The sequence below is a fragment of the Kwoniella shandongensis genome, chromosome 3 (genome assembly GCF_008629635.2).
Source record: "Kwoniella shandongensis chromosome 3, complete sequence".
NCBI lineage: Eukaryota > Fungi > Basidiomycota > Tremellomycetes > Tremellales > Cryptococcaceae > Kwoniella > Kwoniella shandongensis.
The window spans coordinates 105,668-133,406 of NC_089289.1; the positions used below are offsets into that span (position 1 = coordinate 105,668).

Genomic DNA, 27,739 nt, shown 5'->3' on the forward strand with positions numbered 1-27,739 from the left:
GGATGCCTTTTCTGCACGTAGAGCGCTACTCCCACATGCTTGACTACCTTATCACTAAGCTACATGCTTACATATCTTTATAAGCCAATGAGAGGAGTGCGCTTAGCTGGGAGGCTGCTAAAAGGGAGGGGGAAATTAAAGCCAACTGTGTCAGTTGTAGATTTGAGCGTGGTTATGGACAAGTTGCAGATGGTACAAGTGATTTGTTAGAGGCTGACTGAATTGACAAGTCTGTACTTATGCATACAACACAAATCATACATTGTACTGTATGATGCATCATGGGCATGGATGCATGTTGTAATGTGGATTCAAGTCAACTGTATCAATACGTGAGTTTGTGGTTCTCACGATACCGGGACTGATTGTCAGAGGCGGGTCCGTTGACGAGCCTTAGCGGGGAATACGGGTTACGAATAGCACAAAGTCCTGTACCGAATTGTACGAGTTGAGCACCGAATGTACGAGACTTGGGGTTGACTAGCAGTTTGCTGTACTGGTACCACAGTAGTGAACTAGACAGAGGAATATACATTTGTCACAGGAATAACTATGTACGAGTCCTGTGCTCATGTATATAAGTACCAATGATGTTACAAGAACCGTGGGAACGATTAGTCAGTCGAATCTTGACAGAACTGTGGTGGAAACTTCCATGACATTTACTCCAATTTAACCACACATAGAGGCTTAAAAACTAGATGGGGTAGATCCCCAAGTGTTCTGATTGGATGTATCTAGGTGGGCCATCAATTAGAAATCGGATGCATGGTTATGTAGGTTGATGAAGTCAAATGCTTTTGGCTGGGAAGGAGGTGTCTGAAGTAGTGGACAGGAAGAGTGGAGGGCGCGCGGCGAAAAACGACATTGCACTAAACTCGACGCCGTAACCTCTCCCTCTTCGGTCGTGGTCAAGTACGATGCCACACGTGCGGGACTATTTCGGGAATTTGTATTTGATCCCGTTGCTCGCTGCTCGCTGCTCACCGCCGCGTCACACGTCCATACATACCATCAACGCTTGACTTTGATGTTGTTCTCACTTGACAGCTACACTCACACACAGACTAGACAAAGACAAAATGAGCGACGACCCTACAGCTGATTTCCTCGCTAGAGAGAAGGCCGCCTTGGGTGAGTCTCCCTTCCACTCAGGTCATGATGTGTAGCGGTCGTCAGCTGCAAACATCATGACCTACTCTTTCCTTCTCCTACTTGGCTGACTGGACGTTTCAGGCGAGGATGCCGACTTCTTCGCATCTGGAGCTCCCCCTTCCGCTCCTTCAGGTATCGATGCCTTCCCCGACTTTGGTGAATATCACTCCCACGTCTTCAATCAGGTAGCTCCAGCTGATCAACGATGATGTTGCAGACGCCCCTTCCCCTGCTCCTGCCAAACCACCTTCGCCCCAACCTCAAGGTATCGACGCGTTCCCCGACCTTACCTCTTCCGCACCTGGAGGAAGCGAGGTGCGAGTGACTGGTGTTTCAGGTACTGGCGAAGATCAGGATAGGGAGCAGTTTGAAAGTCAATTCCCGGATCTTTCAGGAGAAGTCGGTTACGAGGCTGTAAGTGTGCTACAGAGCCGTGCGAATGAGAAGTGCTCATTTGCGGATTTGATCTTGTAGGCGCCTAAACCTGTTTTCGACGCAATGTCCGCTCAACCATACGGTGCATCCCCTTACCCACCTACAGCTGCTCCCAAACCCAGATCAGCGCAGTCCATCCTTCCTCCACCCACATTCAACAACATCCTTCCTTCGTCCACCGAAGAAGAGACAGAACCGATCAAAGCTTGGCGAGCGAAACAATCCGAGGAAATCAAGAAACGTGATGAGGCGGATCAGAAGAGGAGAGAAGAGATGAGTAACAAGGCTGAGAAAGCTATCGATCAGTTCTATGAGGATTACAATAAGATGAAGGAGAGGAATATCAGAGAGAACAAGTGGGTGTTGTGGCGCCTTGCCGCGGCTGGGATGACAGGTCAGGAACTCATTGCTGACTGATTGTTTCCGTTTAGGGAGAACGAAGCGGCTTATCTCGAAAAGCTCGGCGAAGGCATCGCAAAGGGCACAGCATGGGAACGAATCACCGAATTGATCAGTTTAGAGAACTCTCGTATGTCCCAACTTGTCACTTTCCATCTTCTATATGCTTATCCCTCGATAACCCTACTTTAGAATCCAAAACTATCCGACCATCTGTCCCTGGCGGTTCAGACCTCGCGAGAATGAAGGAGATCCTCCTCGCTCTGCGAAGAGAAGGCGACAAGGCCCCCGGCGCCGCGGGGTTCTAGTTCCCCTAAATTGGAAGATAGGGTTGTAATGAGAACAGAAACAGAATTGTGTATCTAGAGTATGAGCCACGATGAGAGACCTATCACGATATGATCGATTAGCATAGCGAGCAGAGTCGAGGTGTGGACACCCAGTGCATTGTGCGTGCTGTTGGTGCTGTGCCACTACCTATCTCAATACGTCATCGCGCCTGATCTTCCTCCACTTTTGTACATTCTCGTCGATCTTTTCCATGATGCAGTTGCGTTCTGTCTGCTTCACCCTCTGATTCAACAACATTGATCTGTCTCATTATATCCCAGATATAGTAACGAAGAGAGGCATACATCATCGAGATGACACCAAAATTACGAGTTCTGATCCCTTCCAAATCTGGTAAAGGTTATCCACCCCTCACCCCCTGTCCTGTCAATTCGACCGAACCTACACCCCTCGAAACGGATAGCTTCAAGGGTAATATATGGGTGTTTGTAAAAGGGTATAGTGGGGACGAGAAGAGAGGTGAGGGAGAAGGATATTTTGGGAAAGAGAGAGGTGGGATGACTTATGGGATAGTGGTGAAAGGTGAGTCGGGGAGCTCCTGAGCTAGCAGATCAAAGAGAAGTTGGGAGGGGATTAGAGGACGATATTCAAGGCAGTTCCACATGAAGTGGATGGGAAGATGGTACTGGAGCTGGATCCGAAATGAGGTGATACAAGTGCTGATCTTCTCATTTCTGCTTGTTCAGGCCGCTTCTTGAGAGATGTAGGAGGAGACGATGTCCTCTTTGGAAACGTATTCGAAAATCCTATTCGGGATCATCTCCCTTGGGGAACAAGCATTGCTACCAAGTTCATGTAGTGAGTGATTGCGACATTCTTCTCTACTGCAAAGCTTTGTTCAGCACACTTTTGCGCAAAGACGTCAAGCGTTCGGTATGATTATGATCGAACAGTGCTGATACACCATTCAATTCTTGTTTCTTTGTTGATCCGTACAGCTTCATTGACCCTGTTATGGAATGTGATATCTATGCCGATAAACCTTGGGCACTCTCACCAGCCCTTGCGACGATGAGCCATCTCTCGCTTGGGTCTGCGTCTTCGTCAGACAGCAAAGAGGTGTACGTGTCGGAAAAGTCGTTAGGATTCTTGAGAGAAAGTGCAAATGGCAAAGATGAAGGTGAGTGATAGAACTATCCTCTGAATTCCGTCAAGAGTTAGGAGGTCAATCCGATTCTGATGCTTTTCCTAACCTCATAGCTGATATACCGGAAGCAGAGGGGGAGAAGAATGAGATCAGTGCCAGAAGAAAGTGGTTGGGTAGGAAAGAGAATAGAGAAAAAGTGAAGCTTGGTAAAGACGTAGAAGTCGGTATGGAGTTCTGTAATGGTTTGTTAGGTAAGTTTGAGTCTACCTCACTTCATCGCATCCCTTCTCATTGTCGTTTCGGAGGAGCGTGCTCCTAGACCAAGTGATTGTCAAATAGTGACATAGGAGCAATTCGCTAACATGAGCCCTTCTTGTCTCAACGCAGACTTCAACACACTGTCAGCTACGCTCCCTCCCCCATTCACACTCTCCATCCCCCTTCTCAAATACTGGGACGGTCAACCCGTCACTTATGTTTGTCAAAGACGTCCGGCCACGAAAGATCAAAATCCAGTTGGAGAGGAAGTGTTTTGGTCCGTCGCTTTTGAGATTGTTGACGAAGAAGCGAGGAAGAAGTTGGAAAAGAAGGGAGGGGCTGTCGTCAGACCAGGTGGAGGGGCTGAAGGGGAGTCACACTCTGGTGAAGGGAGTGAAAAGAAGGAGAAGGAAGTTGAGGGAGGTCCGAAGGGAGAAGGAGACTCTGATGACGTTGATTAGATACCAATGAACTTCCTTAGACGCAGCCGCGTTATCACTGGTGCTCGTTTGTAGCCTTATCCCTGTAAGATTCGATTAGACATGTATCTTGGACTATAAATGGAACGGTGGTACCCTTCCAGACTAGCCACTGATGACGTTAAGACATGTATGCATGAGCACGATTCGCTTCGTGGACGACTATTGTTTTCATGAACTTTTCTCGCAGCGGTCATGCAGACCACTACTGCTCCTTCTTACCCTCCCTCGCAGCCTTCCTCAACGCCCTCTTCCTGATATCCTTGTGCATACTAGTGATCACGTGGACCCCCGCCATCTCACTGACGTATCCGGCGAAACCGACGAGGTAATCCAAGATGGCATGTGACCAGAAGGGCGTACGTTCGTGAGGTCGTCCTTGGGCGCCTCGTGGAAGACCGATGGACGAGAGGGTAGAACGAACGAATGAAGAAGGGGTAGGAACGAGAGCTGATGATTTTCGGATTTTGGACATGTTGGAGGTCTATACACACTGCTGTTAGCATCACCGGAATCAAGTGGGACCAGGTGGAGGTGAAAGTGAGACAAACCACGAATGCAGCTTGGACAAGTTCCACAACCACACCTTGTGATTTGACCTCCTCGGCAAGAGCTTTGGTCCACGTTGACAGAGCAGCTTTGGTACCAGAGTACGAAGCGAGGAGCGACGATGGGATTCGACCCGACAGAGAACCGAGCGTCATGACGAGTGATTTGGGGGATCCCTTCCTGTTGGATCGTGCGATCAAGGACGGGAGAACAGCACGAGTGACGAGATATGTCCAGACGATATTCTGCAACAATGGGTCAGCTTGGAGCGTACATCTTCAAACTGTGGGAAGGCCACAGTTGCTGAGTGGAGGTGAATGACCTACCGTCTCGATGATTTGGGTCATCTCGCTTCGTTCAGTCTCGGCAAAGGGGACAGGCATGTTGTGTGACGCTCCGACGTTGTTGACTGGGGTATGGGAGCGGGTCATCAGCTTGACGCACGACAAATTGTGCAAGTAGCATGTGAAGTACTCACTCAATACACCAAGGTCGATTTGCTTAGCGAGGAGCTCGATCTGAGTGAGAGCCTCATCTCGTGCGGATCCGGGCGTAGCAACGTCAACCACAACAGACTTGGTCTCGACACCATATTTGCTCTCTACAAACCGATATATTATCAGCTATGCCTTCGTGCAGTTGAGCGAGCCTGTGATAGCTCACCAATCTCTTTGGAAAGTTCGTCGAGAGCAGCTTTTCTTCGACCAATAAGGACGATGTTGAACTTCTTACTGGCGAGCTGACGAGCGAATTCGAGTCCGATACCAGATGTACAGCCAGTGACCAAAGCCCATGTTCCACCGGAACGAGATTGGAACTTGTTGACCTACATCAAGCGAGCATAGAATCAGTACCGAATCTGAGAGGTCAAAGCACAGAGACTCACATTGATACCAGGCAGAACAGTCAGTTCGAGGAACAGTCGGAAAAACGAGAGCGTGTATCGAAGGAGGAAAGCAGCTCCAACCGCTGATAAGATCAAAGCGGTGATGGGGACATCGAGGACTGGTAGAGTTGCAAACGTGATGAGTGAGCTTTGGTCACACGCGAAGTGAGATTGAGGGAAGTGGACTTACCAAGCTCATGACCCAAAATGTGGATGGAAGGGTGACCCGGGATGTGAGTGTGGACGTTGATTGTGTCGGCGACCATTTTTGCTAGAGCTATGTGGTTACTAAGACCAGCAGAAGTAAAGCTCAAAAGATGATGAAGGATTGGATGCATGGAACGGGACCCGCGACGGAGGTGACTTTCGACCGGGTATAGCACTGTATGGGTGTGGCAATGTTACGTAACATTTGTTGGTCCTATTGAACCTCTTTACCGCGTGTCTTCCACGCGAGAAATCAACAACAAACAGCTAACGCTGTAATGTTCTCAGTTCACTGTACGTGTCTCACTTTGCATTCAGTACAGATACAGTCAACCACTTAGATAGAAATGTCAGCCTTGCTTTTCCCTTCTTCTTCTTCCCCTTCCTATTCCGCTTGCTCTCTTTTGATCAACTCCGGTCACAGCTCTGGAAAGGTGGTCGACTCGGTCACACTTGGACTCAGCGCGCTTTGACCATCATTCCATCAAGACAACACCCCTCCCACGAGGCAAGATACACACCACCTTCGACTTTTCCGCTTTTTCGTCGAAAACAAAACAAATGTCCACTCGGCGTAAGAGGTCACGTCAGCAAACTGATCCGTCTTCTGTGACATCACAACCTCCTCCTCCCTCTTCGAAGAAAGCGACTAGGTCTTCCACTCGCAAGCAACAAGCACAAATACAAGCACCAATGGGTTCCATAGCCTCTTCCTCCTCCGCCACTATGCCCACACTAGCGCCCCCGCCCCTCAAGGAGTATAACGATAATTCCTCCGATATGTTTGGCGATGATATCGATATCAATCCCGACTTCCCAGAACCCGGTATCGATGATGACGACGAGTTGAAAGCGGCTATTCAAGCATCGCTGAAGGAGAATTATGCTCATTCCCCACGAACCAAGACTAAAGTCGTCAATCTTCCTTCCCCTGCTCCCACGAACGATAGGATCTCTCACGGGCGAGAAGGATGGAAGAGGGATTATACGATATGTAAATCGAGGTGGGGGAAAAGAGGAGAGGTGGAAGGTTATGCGGGGATGGTAGCTACGATTCATGGTGAGTTGCTTGATCTGACGTGAACGATGGTGTGGTTAGCTGATCAGCTACTGGTGGATAGATTGGAAGTACGGTGATGTGGAAGATTCGATAAAATTTCAACTAGACTATGAAGATATAGATGGGCGACAAATCGTGATGAAGCTCGAGATTGTCTTCAAAGGTAAAGTGACAGGATAGATTTCCAACTCTATGCTGATCAGTCTCCTTTTTCTAGACTTGAAGACATACCCTGCATCGTACAGTTTGGTCTTGTTTAGTGAAGACAAACTTCCTCGTCGAGCCGAAACCACGTTTTCCCGTTTCGCAGACATATACGACCTGGACATCCCTTTACTGCTAGAGCGACTCGTCGCATCACTTCAAGGTGACGACGACGCAACTGGAGGGGTTCCACCCGACTTTGAGGACGAGGATGAGGAAGTCGAATATGATGCAGATGGGGTCGGCATAGGTGACGAGTGGACAGAAGCCCCGGGTAGAGGCTTCGAGGTTGCGAAAGGATCTGTGGAAGATTTGGGCAGTAAATTCAGTTTGCTGAAAGAGTGAGTCTCAACCTAGCCTCGCCAGAGCTTGCACTGGCATTGCATATCTTAGACATTTCGAACAAGCCAAAAATTTCAACTATCGACCTGGCCTCACGAGGGTTTCTGACTTTTGGGTAAGTCCATTCTTTTAACATTAAGCTAACGTCAGGTCGTGTCATATTCGATTCCGTTGAAGAACCTTCCGATCGATCCGAACACCCTTGGAATGTGGGACGACGGTCTGGTGGAAGCCTGGAAAGATGATCAAAGAATCACCCTCCTCATAGGCACTGAAACTTACCCACCACATCTGGACAGGATGCGATACTGGCTAGGCTTCCATAAAGACTGTGAGCGATACCAATATGAGCACCGCTGATGAAAGACAAACCCTCTCCGGAAGTCATGGTCTCCTCGACTCGAGGTCAAGGTGGTCTGGCACCATTCTATCTATCCGAGCCCCTCCTGGATTACCTTAAAACATTCGGCCGTTGTTTCAAGCTGAAGACCGCATACAGCCTCAATTGGGCAACTGCCGACCGTATCGGCATGGACGAAGACCAATCGAACCAAGTCTTCAAGCATTCACATGTACCCAAATCAACAGGTCCGCGCGACAAAGGCGATCCACTCGATAAGGGTCTGCAGAACAATATCCCACTTTGCGCTTTCCATTGGGTCCTGAGGAGGTTTATGGAGGCACCCAAGTATTGCTTGGTGAGTATCACTTTGCTCTATGAAGCTGACAGTCAGAATTGCGGACTTCAAGTTGCAGTACCATCGCTTCGACCATACGTTTGCAACAAGGATCTCTGTCTTTATAGCTTTATGAGTCTAGGTCTCGGTCCTTCCCTCGAACATATCATCAAGACTCATCCCGGCGTCGTTGATATCCTATTATCTTTCGCTTATTCAGCAGCGTCTTCAACGACCAGGATGGAGCTCCCGCTCAAGTTACAGTAAGTGCTCGGCGGCATACAGTGTGCTGATCTGCTAAGCATCGTGGTGCCTCCCGAATATGGGATATTGGAGCCCACCCTGTTCGACGATCTGCCCGATCAGCGGAATGCTTTAGTGTGGCTGATCGATCAGTTACCCAAAGTGTCCGAAATCAAAGCTGAACTCGAGAGCGGGAAGAAACTCAACAAAATTGAAGCTCCAGCTGCCAGTATTGCCGTGCTCCGTTGGGTCGTCGGTTCATGTCGCGCTTATCTGAAGGAGGCAAAGCCGAACGAAGGTGTCAGCAATGGCTTTGCAAGCGCCACGTATGGCATGTCGGAGAAGCTGAAACAATTCGTTTTCGTGGTTGGATCACCGGAACAAGAAAGTAACTTTAAATCAGAGGTTGAAGCGGCGCAGAAAGCGGACAAAAATTGTGCGCAGTATCCAACCCTACTAGCATTTCATGGTACGTGCCGCATAAGTGACTACCCAGCTAATGGTCAGGTTCTGGTGCGGATAGGTGGCACAATATTTTGAGGACTGGTCTGGACTTTAACGAAATAGAATGCGGAAGAGTGAGTGTTTGCTCCATCTGGAAGCTGATATCAGGCATATGGCAACGGTGTCTACTTCGCTCCAGAATACACCATCTCGATGGAAGGCTATGCCCGCGCCAACATTAGTCATCGAGCCAACGCCGACTATCAACTGTCGAGAGCAACGGCCTTGGTTGAGCTTGGTGAGTTTGGATGGGACGGACGAAGCTGATGACAGTCAACGTTCCCAATACTTTCGTATCACACAACCCGTTTTATGTTGGTGAGTGTCTCCAACGAGCGACCTGGCTGACAACCAGTGAACAATATCAAGCAAATTAGACCTTTCCTTCTGCTCGTTGCAGGCACAAACAACGGAGACACTGTCGCGGTCACCACGACTGCTCCCACAGCTGCTGTCTCTAAGGCAGCTCAGCCTGCAGACAAGTTCTTCAAGCACGATCCGAAATTGAAGAAGCCCACGACATACAATAACCAACCTTTACAAGTGGTAAGTATCCCTGCTTGTGTTCTCCGCTGACACGCGTCAGAAAATGCCCGAAAAACTGAAACGCACAACCTATATCGACGATGAACCGGACGACGAGACGGACTACAAGATTTTGCACCCGGACCCACCACCTGCTCCCATCAAATCGTTCAAGCCGACCTTAAAGAGCCGGATTGGCAGGATACAGCAGATGCCCCCTCCTTCTGAGACTTCCGTGGTGGCTTCCAAAGCGCTCGGGAAGGAGTTTAAGACGCTTGTTAAAGCACAAGGAGAGGGCAAGTTGCCGTTTTACGTTGATCCGGAAACCGATAGGTGGGTCGAATGCTGCGATATAAGGTAAATGTGCTGATGGTGGAGCCAGTCTGTACTGTTGGCTTCTCGAGCTACACGAGTTTCCCGACAGTCTTCTCAAGACCGACCTCAAGAAACATAAAATCCCCTCGATCATTGCTGAACTTCGATTCCCGGCAAGTTTCCCGCACTCTCCACCCTTCATGCGGATTCTCCACCCGAGGTGTTTGCCATTCATGCAAGGTGGTGGAGGTAATATCACCGCGGGTGGGTCGGTCTGTAATGAGATCCTGACTGCGAGTGGCTGGAATCCCGCTTTCTGTGTCGAAGCTATTGTGAGGGATATCATGGTGAGTGGACTGGTCTCAGACATATTTGCCTTCTCGAAATTGGTTTGTTAAAGCTGTGGTGCGGAATCAGGTCAACATGACAGAGGCAACACCTCCTGCCCGACTCGACACCCGAGCCTGGGATAGACCATACACTCTTCGAGAAGCGATAGATGCTTACAAGCGAGTCGCAGTGCAGCATGTGAGTGCGGTCGCCAACATGTAGTGTGAAGGGTGAAGAACTGATGGTTATGTGGTACGCAGGGCTGGCAAGTTCCGGAAGATTTTGATCGATTGGCGACGTGATTGATGACCCTCACGACACGAGACACGAAAGAGAACGAGAGAAACATGACATTCTTCTGTAGCATATTGAAATTGTTCGTTCGATAGTTCTGTTGTACATATTCCCATTGTATCGACCTACTATTTGTGTGTACATAAACGTTCATTCATGCATTGTAATCTGTAGACGCGATATGTGAACAGCTGGGTAAAAACCTACAACGAGACATGGACGTGATGGAACCTGAGTGATAGGCTCGCATGTAAGAATTAGGCCCACCATCAAGCTTCGAGAACTCTTTCCTTTCTTTGCCGTTTCTACTTGTCCGTTCTGGATTCGTCTCGGATAGCGAGTACAACTGAGTGCATCTCTCAACGCTACAATCTATCACTTTCATTCAATCTTACATTGACCACGTAACTACCCGACTCGTAACTTCGGTATCCGCAACGAGAGCAGGGAAATACCGGCAAGATGGGGAAATACTATTGTGATTACTGCGATATGTAAGTGGTTCTTCTGTTCACCTTTGACCTCATCATCCTTCATAATTTACCCGTCCGTCCCTTTGCTTCGGCTTCTGGGTGAAGTCGAACTGAATCAAGTCACGTCCTCACGTCACTATGAAGACATAACACTAATAATACCATATGGTTTATCTATCGTCTAGTTACTTGACGCACGACTCTATGAACGCTCGAAAAGCCCACAATACAGGCCGTAACCACATCTCCAACGTCCGAGACTATTTCGCTTCGCTGGGACACGATAAAGCTCAGAATATCATCGATCAGATTATCCAACAACATGAGAGCGGAGGTAGGACACAGATGATGATGGCGCCTAGTATGAGATTGGGAGCTGGGTTCATGAATCCGTTGGCTACGCAACCTGGTGAGTGGGCGCGGCGCTACGACTCTGGGTGTAGGGCTAGGCCTGGGATGCTGGGCGAGGGGTAAGGGTGTGGGGCAAGGGTTGCGTTGGGCCGGATAAAGAATGGGTGGAGGATGGACTGAGATGGAAGCGCGTTCATTTGTGTCAATGAAAGGCTTTGAGTGGGAAGAAGCTAGTATTTGGAGTGCAAGTGCTGTCGACCTCAATCGGAAGTTAGATATAGAGGAAGGGGATGAGTAGAAAGAAAGAAGCGGAGTGAGGAGTCCGCCGGTGTCCTGCACTTTTACTGGACTGCTCAATCTCTTCGGTTGGACATTGTGCCGCGTGCTGTGTTACGGGATTGCTACTGATTATCTGTCGATTACTTCGCTGACACTATTCACTTCAATAGGCTTCCCACCTCCCTTCCCACCCTCCGGCGGACCTGGCGGACCTCCCAACGGGTACCCCTCTCAACCACCACCCTCTTTCCGACCCCCTTTCCCACCCAACGGTCTTAACGGTGCTCCACCTCCATTCCCCCCACCAAACGGTTTCCCTCAAATGGGCGGTGCACCACCTCCTTTCCCTCCTCAACAACATCAACAAGGGATGCCACCTTTCCGACCTCCACCACCAAATGGGTTCCAAGGGATAGCGTTACCGCCGAACCAACAAGGTAGTGGATCTCCAGGTGGAGTTGGAGCACCCCCGGCTTTCACACCAGCTCAAGGAGGAGGAGGACAGGGAGGTGCGGCTCCAGGAATACATCCGGATAGATTGAGGATGATGGGTGTGTAGACGGAACGGGAACAGTGAGCGGTGAGCGGTGAGCGGTGAGAGATGGACACCGGTCATGTAGGAAGAAGACTGGTGATGGTGGATTGGCAGAGATCAAACAGGACGCGATGGAGGGACGGAGATCGTCGGAGCGGTGTCGAGGACACCTGCCAATATGAGTTTGTAGATATCCTCATTGATGTATATATGTTACGTATATAGATTAAGAGCAAGTCAACTGCCTGCGTTCATTCATCTCCCTCAGCTGCGGCCATGGCAGCCGCCGCCGCTACACCTTTTCTCTCTTTCATCTCCCTCCACTTCCTGTTCACCTCGTCGGGTGTCTCCCCTCTTCTCCGTGTCTCCACGGGCTTATACTTCCCTGTCATCTGGAAGTCTCCCCCACCTACTGGCCAGAGACACCCGCCCGTCTTCTCCGCTCTGCTAGGTCCTAGAACTTGGTTCATCTTCCTCATCGAACCTCCGATCTGCCATGCTCTCAACTCTGCCTCTTGCCTTGACGAATCCAATGCTCGTTCGAACCCTTCTCTTCCACCCATTGCTACCGGATACAACTTATCTTTCTCTTCTTCCGACAGGCTTGAATAAGGACCGTCGTATCCACCGAATCTCCAATCGAGTCCCGCTTCGTCTGGATATCCACAATGATGCAGGGTGAGTGGTAAAGGATGTCCCATCATGTAATTCGGTTTTGAAGGATATTTCTCCACATCCAATAGGTCCGAAACGATATTCGGTGTTTCCAATTTCGATCCGATCAAGAATAACATCGCAATGATATGTCTAACTTGATGCCAAAGGAAAGCCGTCCCAATCAAATTGAAAATGATCATGTCGGGGAATTCGGGACTAGGTTCGAAATATGCTTTGAGGACGGTCCGTTTATGATTCTCAATCTGTTTCGAACCGTCCAATTTGCAGAAATTGCGATGATCGTATTCTCCTATCAGACGTGATGCTCCGTCTCGCATAAGATCGAGGTCGAGTGGTGGAGATGTCGGTGTGGGACGGAGATGGAAGGCGTAACGATAGTGTCGGTGCGTGCAGGAGAAACGGGAGTCGAAAGGTCGGGAAAGTGGTGACCATGCGAGAATTCGGATGGAATGGGGTAAGACAGAGTTGAGTAGTTTGGGATAAGGATATTCCACAGGTGTAGGTTTGGCTTGTGTCATCTTGGTAGATGGTTCGCCCTCGCCCTCGCCCTCGCCCTCGCCCTCGGCATCTTCTTCTTCAGTCGGTTTTGGTTTTGGTGGAACCGGCTCTTCAGCCTCTTTCCATCCTCCCTCGCCATCAAGATTCGCACCACCATCACCAGGTCTTCTCGCACTTCTCACCCAGAGATTGACAACCTGTCCTTCTCCACTCACACCTCTATCCGTCCTTCCACATCGACTATACCCACATCCTTCCCAACCCTTTCCACCCTCGATCAAGCGCGTTTTCTCCAGTGCGACCAATAATTCCGATTCGACAGTCTGGACGATTGGCGCATCGGGCGAAAGAGGCGGTTGGAGCGCGAGACCGGAATACGGCCAGCCGTGATATGCGACTAAGAGGGCGATGTGTCGAGTAGGATGGGAGGGAAAGTGGAAAGGTTTTTCATTACGTTTTTTGGCCTTGCGTTGGGATTTGTTCATTCCAGCGAGACTATCCTCCTCGTTGATCGCCTCTGTCGAAGGAGGGAGAGATCCATTGGCAATTGACGGTCCTGCAATCCGGGCTTCCTTCGGAGAAGCTTGAATCTGTGGGACGCTCGACGGTCCAGCAACAGGTTGTGCTTGAACGTCTTCTGTCAATCCAGCCGTCGCACCACTCTCGATAGCTGCTAATCTCGCAACCAGCTCTTCGCGCGACAAGTTTGCGTATTTTGACATTCTCTTGGCTGCTCGTCGGGAGATGTACAGTACGCAAGTGGGAAGCATATAGCGTGTTAGTCTGGAGAATATGAAGAGTGAGCTTGATGGTGCGAGTTGAGTGATTGATATTTTTCTGTTGGTCGATATCAGGCACGGTTAGGACACGAGAGAGAGGGAGAGAGAGAGAGCGGAGATCGCCGTTCGTTCCGATTCCACTCAGTCAGGTTACAGCGGGACATCCGGAATCTCCCCTTTCTTCCCGGAGAACAACTGCCCATGCATGGTATGACTTATTGATATTCGGAAGCAGGTTCCAGTTGGATCACAACGTCGTATGTAAGAACCAATGTAGTAGCTGTTGTCGTACGTATTCGTCATGTAGTTGGTTGGTTGGTGGGCAATAAAAGGGCTGTGTGATTGGCAGGTCAGCAGATAAAGTTTATATTATCAGTCGTCACCGTGTTTATGACATCAGCACTGGAACGAGCACACAGAGAGAGAGAGAAAGAAAGTATATCACATCTACACATCTCAAACTATCATTTCCCCTTCTTTTCTCTCCTCATCTTTACATCTTTACCCCACACTATCATCGTTATCCTATCCAAACAGACTGGATAGTTTCGTGTTTGGTTCTGTGCTTTGCTCGAAACGATGGCACATCCAAAGCTTGAGAAGAGCGTTGGTTCAGGGGCCACGACTCCAAAGAAAAAGAAGAGTAACGGTGCGATTTCTCCTCCAGCAGCCAAGAACAGCAATGGCGATGCTAAACCCAATGGCAAAGTGAACGGTGATAGTAGTATCAACAGCAACACCAATGGCAACGGCAACGGACATGGGACCATCTCAACGCCTACTACTACACCTTCGAAAAGGAACAAATCCAAATCTACATCTACATCTACATCTCAAACAATCACTCCTCGACCTGAATCTCCCATCAAGGTCAAAGTGACCGTCAGTGATCCTGCGCCTGTCGAACATCCTCTGGAGAAGACTAGCTTGTGGAATTGGTTGGTCTTCATACCTCTTCTTACGATAGTGCCGTATCTCTTCTCGAGACTGCATTACAGTCTACCAGAACCTTTACCCCCTTAGTGAGTTTCCTCTCCCCCCCCCCCAGGCTCAACAGCGTGTGGGTATGAGAACCTCTCCTTACCTCCTGTTTGTAGCGATGAAGCCGGACGACCTCAACCCGCAGAAGAGTTGATCCTGGGTCATATTCAAGCTCTAGAGACGATAGGTTATAGGACCGTAGGGACATACGAAGCCATCGCAGGTGAAGAATATGTCTTGTCAGAAGTTCAGAAGCTCGTCAGGATCTGCGACGAGGGTGGAAATCTCAAATGTGATTGGTGGGCACAGAAAGGTTCAGGTTTCCATGCGTAAGTCATGCGTCGTTGCACCGTTCGATGCAGTGGCTTATGATGTGGTGGTGGTGGGGCAGCTTTGAGATCTTGGAACACGAGGTCCTCAAGGCATACGTAGGAGTAGCCAATATCATCCTCCAGATCACAGCTATACATCCTCCTTCTTGCAATGCATCGGCATCTCACCTCGACCAGGATGCTATTCTTCTCGGAGCACATATTGACTCGACTATGCCATCTCCCGGAGCTGCAGAGTGAGTAGATATTCAGCTGCGTCCCTTTATTGAGGAAATATGCGCGCTTATCTAAACCTTTCGTAGCGATGGTATTGGGACTGGAGTGATGTTGGATGTCGCACGAGTGTTGGTGGAGCGAAACGAGCCATTCGATGGGTCGATTATCTTTTGTAAGTGAAGCGTAGTGCTTTCAGAGGACGGTTTAGGTTTGGTGAAGCTGACAGTTTGCGTACAGTATGGAACGGAGCAGAAGGTGAGGTCCGAAACTTGGTCACAAGCTAACCTGCGCAGAGACATTACAAGATGGATCGCACATGTACTCGACCAGACACCCGAGTGCCAAACGGTGAGCTTTGAGACCTTCTATAAGTTCAATGGAAGCTGACAATCAATCCAGCGTCCGAGCTATGATCAACCTTGAAGGTGCGCCTCCCCGATTCCGGAGTCCAGACGTTGCTAACTATGCATGCAGCGGCCGGATCTACTGGAGGTGCTCTACTGTTCCAAGCTACAAGCAAGGAGATGATAGACGCTTTTGCACACTCGCCACAGTGAGTCGCAATCGCAAGAGATGTAGCTGATGGTTAGCCCTCGAGGAACCGTCATCGCGTCTGACGTCTTCCAGTCTGGGATCATCATGTCCGAGTGAGTCCGTTCCTATCTTTGGGTGAGACCATCGCTTACACACACTGCAGTACCGACTTTGGACAGTTTGAGCGATACCTTGGTGTGTCTGGTCTAGATGTTCGTATTTCTTCCCGTGATCGCCAAAGCTGTAGCTCACTCAACACGACAGATGGCACTTGTGGGGCACAGCTACTTCTACCATACCCGAAGAGATACCTTGGAACATATCGAACGCGGTTCCGCCCAACACTTCGGTTCGAACATCATGGCTATCGTTGACTACCTCCTATCTCCCGAATCGCCTCTTCTCAAGCGCGAAGAGTGGTCTCCCCCTGATGTAGTATACCTGGCTCTCTACGATCGTCTCTTCTTCAAGTACTCGATGGACAGAGCCGACGGTGTCTACACTGCGTTAGCTGCTCTTGCAGCGGGAATCACGTTGAGGAACTTGGGAACTAAGAAATGGAAGCCGTTCGTCGTGGCGTTGATTGGTACTCCACTCGGTATGATCGGTGGACTTGCGACCGCCAACATCCTCGCGGCGGTTCTGAGCGCCGTGGGCAAAGGGCAACTATGGTGAGTACCTGTATACGGACCAGCGCTGACAACGACAGGTTCCGACACGAACATCTACCTCTTATACCCTATGTTCCGGCAGGTTTCATTGGTGGTCTCTCCATTCAACTCTTGTTATCGAAGTTACTCTCCCCAGTCGATCGACCTCAACTCGAACAGGCGTATTACTATGTTCAACTTCTTCTCGCAAGTTGGTATATGCTTCTTCTCCAATGGCTGCGTGTCCGATCGGCGTATCTCTTCGCTTTCATTACCGGTATGCTCCTCATCGGAGCGGTCTTGAACGAGTTTGGTCGAGCAGCTAGCGGAAGGAAGGATGGTATGGCTTTGAAGAGCGCCTACTATCTCTCTGCGATCGGATTTATGGCATTTGCGGTGGAGGGTATACCAGCCGTGAGTACCGTTTCCATCCCGATCGCGACAGCTGACGTGGTCGTAGGCATTGGACATCTTCACTCCTCTTGCTGGCCGAATGGGAAAGGTGAGTTGACCATCCGTGTGGCCACCACTGACAAAGTAGGACGCACCCGCCGAACACATCGTCGCGACTATCTCGTCAGCTTGTGGCTTCGTATTCCTACCATACGCTCCTGCTCTCTTCCATCGAACATCGAGAAGGACCCAGCGCAAGGTCATCCTTGGATTGATTCTCTTCCTTGCTGGAGCTCTTACGGTTCTGGCTGGACCCTGGTACTTCCCCTACGATAAGATGCACCCGAAGCGAGTTGGTGTGCAGTACAATTACAACGTAAGCTACTTGACGGTTGGAAACACGATGGGTCGCTGACGACAATGGTATCGCAGCATACGTCTGGTGATCACACCGCCCACATCGCGTTCATGGACCGCGGACCTGTCTCCGATATTGCTCCATCTGCACATGCGCGATACGGTAACGGCTCACCTCTCGAACATACCTCTTTGACCGACTATGACAGCGACTGGGACGTCATGTACCCCGTCTCTTCGTTCTTCGATACATACAGGTTCCCCATCGCGGTGGACAGAGAAGCGCGAGATTTCCAGTGGCCAAACATGGGTCATTATGTGCAGGAAGTCAAGTGGGAATACGGTATGAGAGACCTAAAGTTGAGATTCGACTTTGTGAGTGACACCTTCCATATCGGATCGTGTCTCGACATGGGGAACGTGTGTTGCCATACTGACCGATGTGATTCATCACCACGCAGAGGGGCTTGGTATGGCCGGTACTCGCGTTCGAAGCGTCTGTCCTCCAGTGGTCTTTCAACTTCCCACCTCCTGTGGAAAAGATGAGACATCACATCAAAGTGGCAACAGCTGCAGATGAGCCGATCTTCGATCTGAACCTGACTCTGAGAATGGAACCAGGGGAGACATTGAAAATCCATTGGTCTGCGTTTGGTGAGTCACGATTAGGAAACGTTAAATCAGACAATGACAGTGACTAATTATTTTTGCTTTCCTTTGTGCAGATCTCAATCAAATGATACCTGGTACCGCGTCACGTCTTGGACCCGACATGCCAGCTTCGAAGCTGTTATTGGATCTTGACGAATGGGCGACCGAAAAATGGAATGGAGATCTCGATATGGTCATGAGTGGAACGGTGTGTGGAGTGATTAACGTGTAAAAGTCAAGCAAACAGAAAGACACAAGACGGAAACGAAGAGAGGAGAGTCTCCTCACGACTATGAAAGGTGAATTGCACGAAAGTGGATGGAAAGAAAAAATCAAAAGGTGAAATGAAATGAAAAGGAGTCACGAAGCAAAATTCTATAACAAACTGCTGGCTAGCTTGTAAGGTATCTCACAATTATCATGCATTACTGGTTTGATGAGTCGTGCTATCCGAGGCGGATTCTCTCGCGGGGCGCATACATGGCGAAGCTTACACGTCGATCTGATTTAAGCTAAAGCAGTTTGGTTCGATATCGAGCATAATGTAAGAAGACGGAGGTTATACACTGACCCGTTTCAGTTAATCTTCATGATGCATCTGGAATCAGCCCAAATATCGAATAATCGGGGATGTAGCTCATTTGGCAGAGCGCGTCATTAGCAAGTTTCTGATACAACTTGAATTGACGAGGTACCGGGTTCAATTCCCTGCTTCTCCAATTTCTTTTTGCACTTTTTTATGGCGACTAAGCAACCGAACTTTCTCAGATATAGATAGCGGTCCGAGTTGGCTCCTCCACTCTTTTTTTTGGGTTTTGGGAATAAACGAAATTTACACGTAAACACGTAAACCCGCTTGAATTGAATGTCTACGTCCCTTACTGAAATCCCTGGACACTCCTCCTTTCACGTTAATCCTGGTGGTGTAAGCGCAATTCCAAAGTCTTATAGACCCTTGCACCATGCGCATTTTCGATGATATGCCCACCTATTCAAGGGATCTCACCGTAAACCCCCACTCCGTCCTCCCTTCTTCCCTTCCTCTACTTACCGTTGCTATACGATACAGGCTGTCTTTATATTCCGGACAGAAAGCCGTCTTTCAGCGATCTACAACGCATTGGGGATGTAGCTCATTTGGCAGAGCGCGTCATTAGCAAGTTTATAACACAACTTGAATTGACGAGGTACCGGGTTCAATTCCCTGCTTCTCCATTTCTTTTTTCCTTTTTTCTTTTTCTTTTTTGTATCGTCTGGCAAATCCACCAGTTCGTACAAGCGAGTACGCCATGCATAACTTGACATCACGCATCACGGGAGGTAATGGGATACGCTGTGACGGACAATGATGCTAACAACTGTCTTTTTGCATGTACGATACGATACCTCCGTTGTTAGCCTGAGTGACTGATTGTCTCTCGCTGTCCGTCCTCTCAGAATGTGGACTACAGCTCGTTGTGTGTCTGTGAAAGTGCTCGGATATGATCTCGGCTCTTCGTGCAAGTTGATGCAATCACATAACCCATGATGACGAACCCCCCTCGTCGCTTCTATCTAATGCACAACGACACCCTACATCCCCTCGCGCTACCAGATGCTCATGCCAACATTGATATTGATCTATATATCCCCTGTTTCCAATCGTGCCCGTTCACTCTGAAGTACCGCCACTGCTGCCGCAGCCTATTCGTCATCCTCGTCCGAGTCGTCGTCGCCTGCAACGTCCATGTTGGCCGCTTCGAATTGTTCCATGAGAGCTTTGAGCTCGGCGTCTTCTGTCTCGGAGACGACTTTGGGCTGTGGGGGAGGGAAGGGGTCAACGGCATATCACAACAGAGGACACTGGTGATTCGAGATGAGGAATGATGCGTGGTGGATGGCAAGACAGAAGTCATGTAGGATGAAGGACACGGTATAACGCTCAAACCCACCTTCATCTTCACCGTCATGTCTCCCTTCTCCTTTGTGATACTCTCTCCAATCACCTCGACGGCCTTCTCCATCAACTCTATAGCCGCGTTCTTATCCGTACTCGTCGTGCTCATCACATACAAGGGAGGAGCCACCAATCGAACCTTGATAGGCACTTCCTCTGTTGAGACGGCCTCGCCGGCGGTCAAAGCGCGTTTAATGGCATCGATACCTGCGTAAGAGAAGCATTTCACTTCGATATCGGCTCGGACTTTGACGGGTTTAGGAGTGAGTCGTCGAGCGATACCGGCTCGTAGGTCGGAGAGTGTTTCGGAGTCAAGGGAGAGAGGACCAAAGATTGCTTCGGGTTCGCTGAACAAGAGCGATTCGATACCACGGAGTATGTCAGCAGTGGACGTACAGAATTTACAGCTTGAGATAGAGGAGGATGAACTCCAACTCACCTGATGGACGCCTTGAAGGCCTCGTAAGCATGTCCATATTGCTTATGCAATGGCCATGCAATCTTCTCATACAATGATTCGGGAGATACACCCCTCTTCTTAGCGACTTGGGTCATGATTGAGTCCACAGCCTTTCCCTTTTCGTATTGCTCTTCACATTTCACAACCTCCTCAGCGGAAACTCGTCGTTTAGACAAATCGATGTAACCTGTGTGTGAGCAAGAACGTTATTAGCAGAGAAGCTTTGTTTAATTGCCCTAGTCAAGCAACGCCCGTTGCCCACTCACCCTTGTCTGGGTCAACACGCATGACAACGACGACTTCGTTCCTTCCCACTCTGATCAACTTTTGAACTGATCTGATACGTCTTCGAGAAAGCTCTGAAAGCAAGATCATTCCTTCGATGTTGTCGTATTCAAGCTGCCCGCGGGTGAGGAAAGGATGAACGGAGTAAGCTGATGTTTCTCGTAACCTGATACAGAACGGGCCAGCTTACGAGCTTGACATAGGCTCCCATATCTTCGATAGATTGGACTTGAACCATGACCAGTTGGTCGACCTGTACGAGTGGGTGTGCGTGTGCGTGTGGGTGTGTGTGTGCAAGGCATACGTGAGGATCGAGGATGGCATAGGTGAATCGATGAAGGTGAAGGTAAAAGGGTAAAGCCGGTTAAGTAGACAAAGAAAGGAGGTAAAGGTTGACATTATATCAGCTTCTCGCTTCTCCCGCTCAAATCATGATGCGACACGCACCTCTGGATATTTGTTTTGGTAGAACCGCGGCATGATGTCTGATTATGTATGGAGTAGATCTAGGGAGGTGAGAAATGTGTCTTGATCGTCGGAAGAGATGGTATGTTCAATTCCAACTTTTTGATGAAAAGGTTGTGGCAAAGTTGCGAGAACGAGTCGATACGAGTCGTTTCTTCCGTCCTATGTGCTTTTCGGGTTCAGAAGGCTGATAAGATACGAGTCGTTAGTCGGTTGACGACTATTCGTTTTGATGTTCTAAAGTATGATGAAAGCGATAGATGCTAAAGTGACAATCGAGAACAAAGTGCTGTCTTGTGTCTTTCGTCGTTTGTAGTTCGTTCTGTCCATTACCATGTGCTTTGCTACGACTCTGCATTCAACTCGATAACCTCTCTCTCTCTCATGACGGGATCAAATATCGGCGTTTTGTCCTTCCCACCATACCACAAATAACCATGTGGCACTCTCTCTGTGACCCGGTAAATGAGTTTGTTGATATTAAGCGGTTGGTTCAATTCCATTGACTCTCACTTCACACATTCCCCACTATACTAGACTTGCTCATCATCTGCCCATAGTATACCTATCAAATACATCACCAAAGGTCATCTCAAATGCTGTCTCGTACCCTCCTCCTTAGGTCTAAGCCAACCACTCGTGTCGTCTTAATTCCATCCATATCCATTCGTACAATGGCAACTTCCACCTCCACCTCTACCGAACAACTCGTCATCCCTTCCAGATCACCCAATAACACAGTCGCTATCCTCACTCTCAATCGACCAAAAGCCCTCAACGCACTTTCGACTCCCCTTTTCCAAGCGCTGAACGCAGAGCTGGAGAAGGCGGAACAGGATGATAGTGTTAGAGCAATAGTGATCACGGGTGGAGAGAAGGTGTTTGCAGCTGGAGCAGATATCAAGGAGATGAAAGACAAGGAATGTGAGTGTACTCGGATGACTCCTTATTTAGTGCCAAAGGGACACCTCCACAATAGCGACACAGCAGCTACAGTACAGTGGTGGTTAGCCGAGATCCACGAACTGCTAGCTGCGCAACGCTTGTGCTGGGCCAGATAGCACCACTACTTCAACAACGCTGACGCTAACACTGTCTCTGCAACTCCACTCAGTCGCCGAAGCTTACACCACCAACTTCCTCGGATCATGGAACAAGATTGCCTCGATCAGGAAGCCAATCATCGGTGCTGTGGCTGGATATGCGGTGAGTAGTCGTGGATCACGCTGCGATTTCCCACCTGGAAGACCTTACACGTTTGACCGGAAGCGCCATACCCCGACCATGCCCAATTGCCTTCTTCGCGGTGTTCTCGCTGACATTTCTATCTTCTCCTTCTAGCTCGGAGGAGGTTGTGAACTCGCCATGCTCTCCGACATCCTCATCGCTACGCCTACGGCAACGTTTGCTCAACCCGAAATCACCCTCGGTATCATCCCCGGTATGGGTGGTTCTCAACGACTCACTTCTCTGGTCGGCAAAGCTCGTGCAATGGATATGGTCCTTACCGGTCGTAAGATTGACGGTATCACAGCTGAGAGATGGGGTCTTGTCAGTCGATTGACGAAAGAGGGTGAGAGCGTCGTGGAGCTCGCTGTGAAGACGGCAGAGACGGTTGGTGGATTTGGAAAGGTCGCTGTGCAAGCGGGTAAAGAGGCCGTCAATGCTGGTGAGTAATCAACTTTCGAGATGTTATACGACAAAGTTAACAAGCGCGAAACATCGACGTCGATGAACACAGCCCTCGACCTTCCTCTCGACCAAGGATTAAGACTCGAGAGAAGATTGTTCCAACAGCTCTTTGCGACGCAAGACCAGAAGGAAGGTGAGTTGGCCCAGCTCCCGTTCGTACAATAAAACATTGATGAGCTGACTCCACCCCATCTCACGATTAGGTATGACCGCCTTCGCAGAAAAGAGGAAGGCTACCTGGTCGGACAAATAGGCGCATCCAGGTGAAGGGAGTTATCAAAGATGGGCAGTATACAATAAATTGACACCTATGACATGTACGATTGGCGTGAAAATGATATGGGTCTGGTCGACCTCTGGCGCTGAGCCGTATGCCCGGCATTTGAGGATACCGTCCTGATCTATGTTTGAGACCGGGGCGACTTCTTAACGCTATTCATGACTTCTGACACTACGCTATCTCCTTTATCTTGCTACAACTTGTCACCTGCGGAACAGCACAGCTCGTTCTTGGAAAGCTCTACTTCTGCAAGTCGTGAGGAGTGGTATCGACACCAGCCTGGACAGTCGCGGCCGTTGCCTTCTTCCTAATCTCATTGATCATGCCAAAGAAACCATCCTCTCCTGTAGTGTTAGCCTTTCCATCCCATTCTTCGTCGTGGCTAAGGGCGAGAGGGAATCTCAGAGGTCAGTCTCGGCCTTGCACACGATGTCCGAAGTTCCCATCAGGCAGCAGATGATCGGATTGGGAATTACAATTAGGAAACACTCACGTCAAGATAAGGTTGGAAGAAGGGTCCACGTGCAGAGTGACCTTTGAGTTGACAAGCTTTTGCACGGGTGGGAACTTGAAGTGATACAACTGCGAGAGGGTGATCTGAACCGAGGGTGATTTCTATATCACGCCAAAGGAAACATATAGAAGTCAGTTCTCGGAACTTGCTTCAGGTATAGGTGTTACTCACCACTTCGGGGTTGTCAAGGAACTTGAGGCCCTTTGTCTCGGAAGAGGAGAAGATGGAAGGCATAGCTGTAGAGAAGCGTGTTGGCACGCACGTTACTACGCTGGACAATGATTGAATAAGATAGGAGGATGCGATGTCTGTCGAAGCTGACCATCGATAGTAGGATTTGGTACGGATTGTGACTAGGAGTCATGTTGTGGTGTGGTGTGGTGCAATCTGTGACTGATGCGGGATAAGATTGATGACTTACCATTGAATTGAGCTTTCTGCGGATGAGCCAAAATGAGCGTTGTCAGCGTCAACGCGCTACACGTGCAGGCAGGGCCCGTGATACGACTCACCACTGCGTCAAGACCGTGGGCAATACCGACGGGATCGTGGAAGGTCGCGCTTGGATCATATCGCGCATAAGCGGACGAGACGGGGTGGAGCTGGTCTGTGAGTTTTGATTCACAGTAATCGTCGATCAGTATTATTTTCGACGACAATCACTCTGCGATCTCCTCCTTCCTCAAGACCGCTCAATCCTAGATCATATCCTTGCCTTGCCTTGCATGTCTACGGACCCCAGGGGTCCATATGATGAACAACGAATGACGGTCTTTGCGATCCTACTCGCAACATCGCTCGCGGACCCCACCGGACTGAATTCACTATGAGCCCAACTTACAAAGCTGCAAAACATCATCTACCAAACCCTGTTCCTCCGAAGTCGGAGTACGCTCTTTGAATCCAAAGTTGGGGACTTCAGCGGACGAAGAGGGTGCAGAAGACATTCTGAATTGAGTTGTGGATGGTCTGAGTCTGAGTAAGAGTAAAGATTTGGCTGGACGTGTTAAAGTTCGAGTGATTGACATGGGAATACTGCAACTTATATGTATTTGGAAGGAAGAGAAAGGAGATTGGCGTAGGATTCATAATGCATTCGCTTCAATATATACGTGCTTTCGTGCTTTGACAGCTTACGTCTGCGTCTTTACAAAAGTCACGCTTTGATGGGAATCACACCATCCCACCCTACTCTACTAACACCTAGATGAGATTCAAGCATACGAACCAGGCATCGATCGAATGAACACAATATTGAGATGATGAATCGTGCGGGGTACATTGAAGGGTACGTCACAGGCACGGAAACAGAATCACGCGTGCGGGGTATAACGTGAACTTTGTTGATCGTGGCACAGCGCAAGTTGTCTTATGGTTGCTAGTTGTGAGTGGCGGTAGAATTAATGCATATATCGTACAGGCATCAGGCATAAAAGTGATAGGTATACAAAGCGTGTGGTGGTATTGATGTGTGTTGTATTTAAAAAGCAGGGCAAAGTCGATCCTGTCGATTGCCTCGTTTCTCCTTCTCGCATGTACCTGAACTCCCCCGCGTATCCTACCTTCCCCGGAACGAATACTGCGACTGGTAGCTCGCTGGACAGTACCTCCTCACTGGCCTTCTACACCAGCATGCCACCCGCCTCTCCATCTGCGTCCCCTAAATATCTCTCCAACTCCCACTCCTCCACCCCTTCACCCGTGGTCATCGACACGCTTGTCATACTATGTTCACTCTCACTCTTCTCTCTCATATGCATCCTCCGACCGAATCCACCTTCTTCAAATCTCGGTTGAGCTCTTGGAAACTCTATAATCCCATATTCATCAACCTCCCCAACGCCAATCGAGTGTGTTTCTGTCTCTGAAGGTGGGAGTGGCGGAGCTGAAAAGTCCGGTCGATAGCTTGTCCTTTCGATCTTGTTTCGCCCAAAAGTGCCGATCGCATTCTGGTCCTCAAAGTATCTTTCCTTCGTACCGAGGAAGATCTTGTCCGATCGAGTGGGCAGAGGCGTACTCCACTCATCTGATCGGAAAGGCATGACATTCTCTTCCCCTCGAGGCGGTTGTGAGACTTTCGTGAGACGTTTCATCAACCCCAGAGGATCCTTCCTGGAAGCTCGAGAGACAGATCTGGTCTCGCTAGGCGGTGCAGGTAGACCGAGCGAGTTGACAGGCGTGTTGAAATTGATATTCTTCTCTTTGAGCGGTTTCGCCTTCTTGAATTGATCGACAGACTTTTTGGACCTAAGACCGGCATGAGGGATCGTGCTGTGATTGCTACCATATACACTGGACGAGGGAGAGTCGATACGCTGTTCGTGCTCCGGAAGCAAGTCGACGAGGCGTTTCGATTTGAGGACTGATACTTCGTCAACTTTGCGAGCCGCCTTGGCGGTGAGTACGGGAGTCGATTGAGAGGGCGGTACGAATGGTGATGGGAAAGAAGGTCGAACGATCGCATCGATACTTGGTCGAGCCGGAGGAGGCGGAGTGAAGATTGTCGTCTGATCCAAAGTCTCGTCCCCATCCGTGGCCAATGCCATATCCATGTCATCGATCTCCATTGATCCGTCTGCAATCTCCTCAGTTTCAAACTTGATCACTCCACCAGGCGTCTCAGGATCAAGGTTGAACGATTCCCTCTTCGGCGTTTCTGGTGCTCTCCTCGGCATCTCCCGGAGGAAATAGGACGGACTAGGTTCTTTCTGTAATTTCGGTTGACCGATCGAGCTTTTCGGTGTTCGAGGTCTGTTACTACCTCTACCAGGTGTAGAGGGGAAACATCCATCGAAAACTTCGTCTCGTGCAGGCGGTCTTGGTAATCCCGGTGGAAGAGGGACAGGAGGTGTCTCACAATCGAGAGTCGGGACGAGACCGGTCATGAATGGGTGTTGGGCGGTAGATGTGCTTCGGATAGATCGGAGTGTGGTAGTGCTGCCTTTTTTGGTGAGGGCGGAACGTAATGTTGACAGCGACGATTTCTTGGGTATGGTTCGCTCGGCTGGGATAGGCAAAGGAGGTGGCAGAGGTGGTGAAAGCATAGCATGGTCGGGAAGGGGCAGCGAGGGAGTACTACAGCGACACAGATTTGTCAGTTGTTGTTCAGTAGCTCGCATCGAGGATGAATCAACTCACGCCGCTCGACCCTTCTTCGGCGTCAAACCCAACCTCTTCACCAAACCATTCATCATCCTCCTACTCCTGCCTGGGGTACTCGGTACTCCCATTGGCAAAGGGACTGGTGGCACTTCGGGCGCTTGATCCAAATCCAGATCCATCCTATCAGTCTCTTCACTCTTCCTTCCTCTACTTTTGCCGCTCTTTGAACTTTTCACAGTTGTCCGACTACGTGTCGTCTCGCTAGATTTCCTAGGTTTACTATTCCAAAATCCACCTGATTCACCAACACCTTCGTCGACTTGGAGCGAACCATCCGTCGAGCTTGACCAACGTGATTCACCACCTCGCGGTGAATCGTAGTTGTATTTTCCTCTTGGTGTACCCATCGCAACCAGTTTCAACGAACGCATGACGTTGTCCAATGCTCGTTCCACTCCGCCATCCATACCTGTTGATTTGACAATACGGGGTGAGGCGGTGGACGGTGTAGTGTGGATGATAGATGATCTTCGTCGTCGAGCGGGAGTAGTAGGTGAGTAGGATGATGGAGGTGCGAGGTGAGGTTGTTTCATGGGTGATTTGGTAGGCGAAGTGGAAGGAGGCGAAGGGAACGAGGAGAGCGTCGGTGAAGGAGTCGGTTGTCCACCGGGGAACATGCCGGATGTGAACTGGACAGTGTACGTGTCAGCAAAGTCGACAAGCAAGCAATATTTGTCGTTGGGTCGAGATTTCTATCCCTCACCAGATTGCTATATCCATCATTCGGCGTCAAGTTCTCCCCACTCCATCTGGAAACGGGCTTTGCACTACCCGAGTCTGCACTCTCTTGTCGATCATGCATGAACGTTGACGAAGAAGTTGGGAAGGGCATGGATATCAGACCTCGAGCTGCGGATCGTTTGTGTCGAAGGGAATTGGCATTCGTCATGGTTCTGGTGGTGGTGCTACTGAGTAAGTGCCACCCTTTACCGTATACT

General features: G+C 49.6%; 12 protein-coding genes and 2 non-coding genes across 14 annotated transcripts; 9 read left to right on the plus strand and 5 right to left on the minus strand.

Annotated features, from left to right (window-relative positions):
- Positions 1-1,082: 1,082 nt before the first annotated feature.
- On the plus strand, positions 1,083-2,297 carry CI109_101408 (uncharacterized protein; the record flags this gene model as incomplete). Its single annotated transcript, XM_032006246.1, has 6 exons — positions 1,083-1,134; positions 1,237-1,311; positions 1,373-1,569; positions 1,630-1,946; positions 2,022-2,119; positions 2,182-2,297. 6 exons carry the CDS (start codon positions 1,083-1,085, stop codon positions 2,295-2,297), a joined length of 855 nt encoding a protein of 284 aa, XP_031859459.1.
- Positions 2,298-2,633: 336 nt separating this feature from the next.
- CI109_101409 (uncharacterized protein) lies at positions 2,634-4,146 on the plus strand (the record flags this gene model as incomplete). The annotated part of the gene is made up of 5 exons (XM_065966971.1): positions 2,634-2,862; positions 3,027-3,138; positions 3,279-3,460; positions 3,541-3,678; positions 3,815-4,146. 5 exons carry the CDS (start codon positions 2,634-2,636, stop codon positions 4,144-4,146), a joined length of 993 nt encoding a protein of 330 aa, XP_065823043.1.
- A 223-nt stretch (positions 4,147-4,369) lies between these two features.
- On the minus strand, positions 4,370-5,865 carry CI109_101410 (long-chain 3-oxoacyl-CoA reductase; the record flags this gene model as incomplete). The annotated part of the gene is made up of 7 exons (XM_032006248.1): positions 4,370-4,648; positions 4,716-4,958; positions 5,040-5,122; positions 5,192-5,314; positions 5,377-5,539; positions 5,600-5,718; positions 5,790-5,865. The coding sequence occupies 7 exons, from the start codon at positions 5,863-5,865 to the stop codon at positions 4,370-4,372; spliced, it is 1,086 nt and encodes a 361-aa protein (XP_031859461.1).
- Positions 5,866-6,367: 502 nt separating this feature from the next.
- On the plus strand, positions 6,368-10,308 carry CI109_101411 (uncharacterized protein; the record flags this gene model as incomplete). Its single annotated transcript, XM_065966972.1, has 14 exons — positions 6,368-6,866; positions 6,928-7,029; positions 7,084-7,411; positions 7,464-7,527; positions 7,590-7,743; positions 7,797-8,110; positions 8,375-8,720; positions 8,777-8,801; positions 8,856-8,910; positions 8,976-9,074; positions 9,423-9,694; positions 9,744-10,023; positions 10,094-10,204; positions 10,267-10,308. 14 exons carry the CDS (start codon positions 6,368-6,370, stop codon positions 10,306-10,308), a joined length of 2,691 nt encoding a protein of 896 aa, XP_065823044.1.
- Positions 10,309-10,762: 454 nt separating this feature from the next.
- CI109_101412 (uncharacterized protein) lies at positions 10,763-11,962 on the plus strand (the record flags this gene model as incomplete). The annotated part of the gene is made up of 3 exons (XM_032006250.2): positions 10,763-10,794; positions 10,959-11,182; positions 11,574-11,962. The coding sequence occupies 3 exons, from the start codon at positions 10,763-10,765 to the stop codon at positions 11,960-11,962; spliced, it is 645 nt and encodes a 214-aa protein (XP_031859463.2).
- Positions 11,963-12,189: 227 nt separating this feature from the next.
- CI109_101413 (tRNA pseudouridine(38-40) synthase) lies at positions 12,190-13,836 on the minus strand (the record flags this gene model as incomplete). Its single annotated transcript, XM_032006251.1, has 1 exon — positions 12,190-13,836. The coding sequence occupies one exon, from the start codon at positions 13,834-13,836 to the stop codon at positions 12,190-12,192; it is 1,647 nt and encodes a 548-aa protein (XP_031859464.1).
- Positions 13,837-14,472: 636 nt separating this feature from the next.
- CI109_101414 (uncharacterized protein) lies at positions 14,473-15,706 on the plus strand (the record flags this gene model as incomplete). The annotated part of the gene is made up of 5 exons (XM_065966973.1): positions 14,473-14,915; positions 14,991-15,203; positions 15,266-15,442; positions 15,509-15,594; positions 15,660-15,706. 5 exons carry the CDS (start codon positions 14,473-14,475, stop codon positions 15,704-15,706), a joined length of 966 nt encoding a protein of 321 aa, XP_065823045.1.
- Positions 15,707-16,004: 298 nt separating this feature from the next.
- Positions 16,005-18,239, plus strand: CI109_101415 (uncharacterized protein; the record flags this gene model as incomplete). The annotated part of the gene is made up of 9 exons (XM_065966974.1): positions 16,005-16,069; positions 16,120-16,168; positions 16,221-16,627; positions 16,819-17,020; positions 17,067-17,108; positions 17,253-17,375; positions 17,432-17,731; positions 17,818-18,010; positions 18,082-18,239. The coding sequence occupies 9 exons, from the start codon at positions 16,005-16,007 to the stop codon at positions 18,237-18,239; spliced, it is 1,539 nt and encodes a 512-aa protein (XP_065823046.1).
- A 394-nt stretch (positions 18,240-18,633) lies between these two features.
- CI109_101416 lies at positions 18,634-18,726 on the plus strand. The gene has a single exon. It is a non-coding gene; the product is annotated as a tRNA-Ala (tRNA).
- Positions 18,727-19,129: 403 nt separating this feature from the next.
- CI109_101417 lies at positions 19,130-19,222 on the plus strand. Its single transcript has one exon. It is a non-coding gene; the product is annotated as a tRNA-Ala (tRNA).
- A 468-nt stretch (positions 19,223-19,690) lies between these two features.
- On the minus strand, positions 19,691-21,168 carry CI109_101418 (uncharacterized protein; the record flags this gene model as incomplete). The annotated part of the gene is made up of 6 exons (XM_032006253.1): positions 19,691-19,804; positions 19,939-20,290; positions 20,383-20,590; positions 20,670-20,802; positions 20,879-20,941; positions 21,136-21,168. The coding sequence occupies 6 exons, from the start codon at positions 21,166-21,168 to the stop codon at positions 19,691-19,693; spliced, it is 903 nt and encodes a 300-aa protein (XP_031859466.1).
- A 581-nt stretch (positions 21,169-21,749) lies between these two features.
- On the plus strand, positions 21,750-23,098 carry CI109_101419 (uncharacterized protein; the record flags this gene model as incomplete). Its single annotated transcript, XM_032006254.2, has 5 exons — positions 21,750-22,077; positions 22,268-22,359; positions 22,495-22,822; positions 22,895-22,978; positions 23,049-23,098. 5 exons carry the CDS (start codon positions 21,750-21,752, stop codon positions 23,096-23,098), a joined length of 882 nt encoding a protein of 293 aa, XP_031859467.2.
- A 267-nt stretch (positions 23,099-23,365) lies between these two features.
- Positions 23,366-24,667, minus strand: CI109_101420 (uncharacterized protein; the record flags this gene model as incomplete). The annotated part of the gene is made up of 6 exons (XM_032006255.2): positions 23,366-23,507; positions 23,619-23,740; positions 23,811-23,875; positions 24,061-24,076; positions 24,152-24,246; positions 24,481-24,667. 6 exons carry the CDS (start codon positions 24,665-24,667, stop codon positions 23,366-23,368), a joined length of 627 nt encoding a protein of 208 aa, XP_031859468.2.
- Positions 24,668-25,261: 594 nt separating this feature from the next.
- CI109_101421 (uncharacterized protein) lies at positions 25,262-27,690 on the minus strand (the record flags this gene model as incomplete). Its single annotated transcript, XM_032006256.1, has 3 exons — positions 25,262-26,714; positions 26,778-27,430; positions 27,505-27,690. The coding sequence occupies 3 exons, from the start codon at positions 27,688-27,690 to the stop codon at positions 25,262-25,264; spliced, it is 2,292 nt and encodes a 763-aa protein (XP_031859469.1).
- Between the last annotated feature and the right edge of the window lie 49 nt (positions 27,691-27,739).